The sequence below is a fragment of the Austrofundulus limnaeus genome, unplaced genomic scaffold (genome assembly GCF_001266775.1).
Source record: "Austrofundulus limnaeus strain Quisiro unplaced genomic scaffold, Austrofundulus_limnaeus-1.0 Scaffold329, whole genome shotgun sequence".
Lineage (NCBI taxonomy): Eukaryota > Metazoa > Chordata > Actinopteri > Cyprinodontiformes > Rivulidae > Austrofundulus > Austrofundulus limnaeus.
The window spans coordinates 63,052-67,060 of record NW_013952731.1 but is presented as its reverse complement, the minus strand read 5'-3'; the positions used below and the strand labels follow the sequence as shown (position 1 = coordinate 67,060).

Genomic DNA, 4,009 nt, shown 5'->3' with positions numbered 1-4,009 from the left:
TCATTCTATGTTGGATATATAGAATAGAATAGAATAGAAACAGCCTTTATTGCCCCACACAGAGACATTCAGGTGTAGTAGCAGCAGCAGGTACATACATCAGTCCACAGAAACAGTATATTGCTGTGATATTATCAACTGTAGTAATAATAATAGAATTAAAGAGAGTAAATAAAAAATAAACAGATCAAAAATAAATGTAAGAATAATCATTACTGTAACAGGCTATCAAGATGAAATTAGATAAAAATGAAAAATAAGGCAAGATACTGTGCAGAAAAATATAAATTAGAGGAAAAAACAGTCATGACAGACCCATGATCTGAGAGGGTGTGCAAATTGATTCAAACTCAGTCAAGTCCAGTAAGGAAATAACGATGTCCAATTGCCACTGGTTATTATTTATTTATGTAATGATTCAGAGGTAGAGTTGTTTGATGTACAAACACAAATATGGATGCTTATCATGATTGTTGCAAGCGGTGATGGTTATAGAGTCTAACAGCTGATGGGAGGAATGATCTGCGGTAACGCTCCTTTTTGCATTTAGGATGCAGCAGTCTGTCACTGAAGGAGCTCTGCAGTTCAGCCACAGTTCCATGCATTGGGTGGGAGACATTATCNCTTGCTGATCATTGCAGCCAAAAGGTTTAAAACAGAGAATGAAAGTTTGTGTGTATCTGATTGATGTGTTCTTTCTGTAGTATAAACAAAAGTTAGTTAAGTTCTGACGTCTGACGTAAAAGTTACCACCTCCAGGGGTGTAACCAGGAAGAGATGTACATTATTATATGAGTAGAAGTTTTGAGTAGTGCAGAGAGTCTCTGCTTAGATTCAGTCTGCTGGCCTGCTTTGTTTGGGTTTTCAGACACGAGCTCAAAGGCCTTACGCTGAGGCCTGTGCTGAGTACTGCTGTTTGGACCTGATTGGAGCCAGATGAGAATAAAGATGTTTAAAGATATCCAAGTGGGTTCCTGCTATTATTCAGACTTCCATTTTTGAACAACGCTACATCACAGCTCGTTTGCTCCGTCAGGTTCACTATAATTGGCTGAAAGCCTATTAGTGCTGTGAGGGGATTCTTGTTCCATCTTTCTATCAATTTGGGGGGTCTCAGACTGAAAAACATTGAAGACCCCTGCTTTAGACCCGTCAGTTTCACGTGCCATTGAAGTTCCAGCAGAAATGAAACTCCTGCAGAAAGTGTCTCAGGCTGCAACAAAGTGCTACAGCTAGCTGCTGATGCCGCTGTTTGATTTAGAAAATAACCACTAATTTCTATGTAAAACTGTAATGCAGAAATTACATTGGTATGAAAAAAACTGAAAAGCAGAGATTGCTTGAAATGCTACTAAAGATTTGAGACTGGTGTTTAAAAGCCAAAAAATTTCACTTTGGTCTTKGTTTCACWYAGAACAGCTTGTTAATTTGGCAAAAACCAAACAATTTCAGAGATTTTTAAAACATATCGACTTYGGAAATATTAACTGGTCACAACTTTTACACAGAACACAACTAAAAAAAAAACATCCAAATTACAGTGACATAATCATGCCATAATTTTCGCGCAAGTAAACAAAATCCTGCATGGGCAAATTAATATTCTGTGCGTACAAATTCCTATCCGAGCATGCAAAACTGACACCAGCGAGAGGAGAGTACAGATTTCTGCAAGTGTAAATAGAGATCGGYGCGAGAGGAGAAAGTGTGCTCGCTCGCTGTTAACGTTACTTTTATCAGTAGGTGGGCGGATCCATTGRGCATTCTGTTGCTACACATTATTGGTTACAGTCTCTGTCCTCTGATTGGACAGCATTTCTTTTTCGAAGAAACTTTATTAAACAAACTGCAAGGGCAGACAATAAGTTATTTATCTTTTGCAACGCATAATATTTTGGGTGTCACACAACATATCCTTAACATTTATTTAAAATATTTTAGTAACTTTCCTTACATTGCTGCTGCTATCAGGCGGCAGCATATAGTTGTAAACCTGACGACTAGAATTGTTCTACACACACGCAAGCAGATCTCCATTTACACTCGCGGAAATCTGTACTCCCCTCTCGCTGGTATCAGTTTTGCRTGCATAGAGTATTAATTTGCTCGTGTTGGATCTTGTTTACTCGCGGGAGAGTTTTGGCATGATTTTGCCACCATACAACACTTGTTTTAAAAATAAATCTTCTGGTAAATAAATGTATTTACATTTTTAAAAAATGAATGTTTAACATGTGGTATTGTTGTAAAGTGTTTATCAAATGTTAATCAAATGTTACAATTTTGTTTTTTGATCCCAAATTGTTTGTTTTTACTTTTTAAACATTATCTTAAAAAAACACAAGTGAGGTTTTCTTACACCTAAATGTAGGTACAAAATCACCTTTTTGACACCTTTTATGTATGTTTTAAGCTTTTCTTGTATCAGAAGAGGTGACTTACATTGTTTAACTTTTAGAGTTGAAACTTTAGATCAATCAAAAATAAAGTCTAAAAATAACCTGAACTTTAGCTCACCTGTGAAGCTGCAGGCCTCAGCAAGAAGGAAGGTGCTCCACGACATGAGGAAGAAGAGCGCCGTCTCCAGCAGAGGGAAGCAGTGCAGCTTGGTGAACTTTGTGACGTTAGAACCCAGTTAAGAACCACGCGGTTTGACCTCCTTTTAACCACAACAACAAAACACAACACAGCAGAGGGTGGTTCTAATGCAGARCAAGGATATGAGAGCCGTGACGACTCCTGTAGCTGCCCCCATCAGGAAGGAGCCGCTGAAGATGCCCAGAAACACACCCACCGACTTGAAAAAGGCAGAGGCGTCAAATGTGTGTGTGTTTCCACCGGTGGGCTGGTAGGCCACAATGGACCTGAAACACAAAACAAATCTGAGACTAAAGAACATGGGAAAGGTTCAGTGTGGAGRAGCTGAGCATTCATTTCTGTGAGAAGGGAAAATAAAGTGTCGGAATTGTTCTTCATGAAAAACAAGATTTTCTAGCAAAAAAAAAAATCGGTTTATTAATGTACTGTACTCTATCTACTGGGGAGAAAACTACAAGGTCTAAAATCTTCCCATTAGAGGGAGATAGAGCGCAGTCTGTGTGTGTGTTTGTGTACACACATGCACAGGTCTTGCTATCTTTTTGTGGACATTTTTGGGCCATTAGGAAACCCATGTGTTGACGTTGGAAAACCTCATTGGTGGGTAAGGGTTAAGGATCAGTGTTAATGCAAAGCGTCACAAAGACAGTGAAACACATGTGTGTACTTTATTTGTTACCTTTTCAGCATTGTTTCTGGTACACACACCTACATTGTCAACACCAGTGGTCCTTATGGGGACCAAAGACCGGTCCTAATATGGTGGTAGTCCTAAACTCCATAGGTCAGGGGTTTGGTTAAGTACTAAGGTGTGAATTGAGTTTAGGCTGAGTTTAGAGTTAGGTAAGTACTAACTGTTTATGTTAGTGTATGKGAAGAAGAGCAGCAACACAAAGCTGCATTTTAATTCTCACATGTCAAATCTGGAGGAACTGAGAATAATTTAGTTGTTAGGATTTTGATGAACACGTCAATGGAGTCAGATCTTATTAACAAAAAATCACTGTGATGATTACTTTTAATGAAGTAAATGGAAACAGGCATGATGAAGTTCTGAATTTAGATTAAGTATTTTAAAAAATGCTTGTTCTAAACATATACTTTTAAACAGTAACTCCCATCATTTGTCAGAAGGATTGCCATAAGGAAAAAAAAATCTACAAATTCTTACATTTTCCCAAATCATAAACATTAAATATTATTCTAAAAACATGAAAAAGTTCAATTACTGCACAGCTCAGATATTTTAAAGGCGGGGATTAGTGGAGAGATTAGGATCAATTATTATCTTGCATATCTTACGTACATTATTTGAAAGATCTGTAGCTTTAAAAACACACAAATATTAATGAGGTTCACGTAAATACTGTTCATGGGCGTAGCCAGGATTTTGTGTGTATGTGTGTGTGTG

At 37.8% G+C, this 4,009-nt stretch overlaps 1 protein-coding gene across 2 annotated transcripts in view; it reads right to left on the bottom strand.

The window, feature by feature from the left end:
• Positions 1–4,009, bottom strand: part of slc9a7 (solute carrier family 9 member 7) — a 61,440-nt gene that overhangs the window by 30,348 nt on the left and 27,083 nt on the right. For both annotated transcript variants that reach the window (XM_014022415.1, XM_014022416.1), the window contains exons 7-8: positions 2,723–2,864; positions 2,518–2,623 (exon numbers count right to left, since the gene is read on the bottom strand). In XM_014022415.1, coding sequence (XP_013877869.1) covers positions 2,518–2,623; positions 2,723–2,864 — 248 coding nt within the window. The remainder of the gene's footprint in view (positions 1–2,517; positions 2,624–2,722; positions 2,865–4,009) is intronic.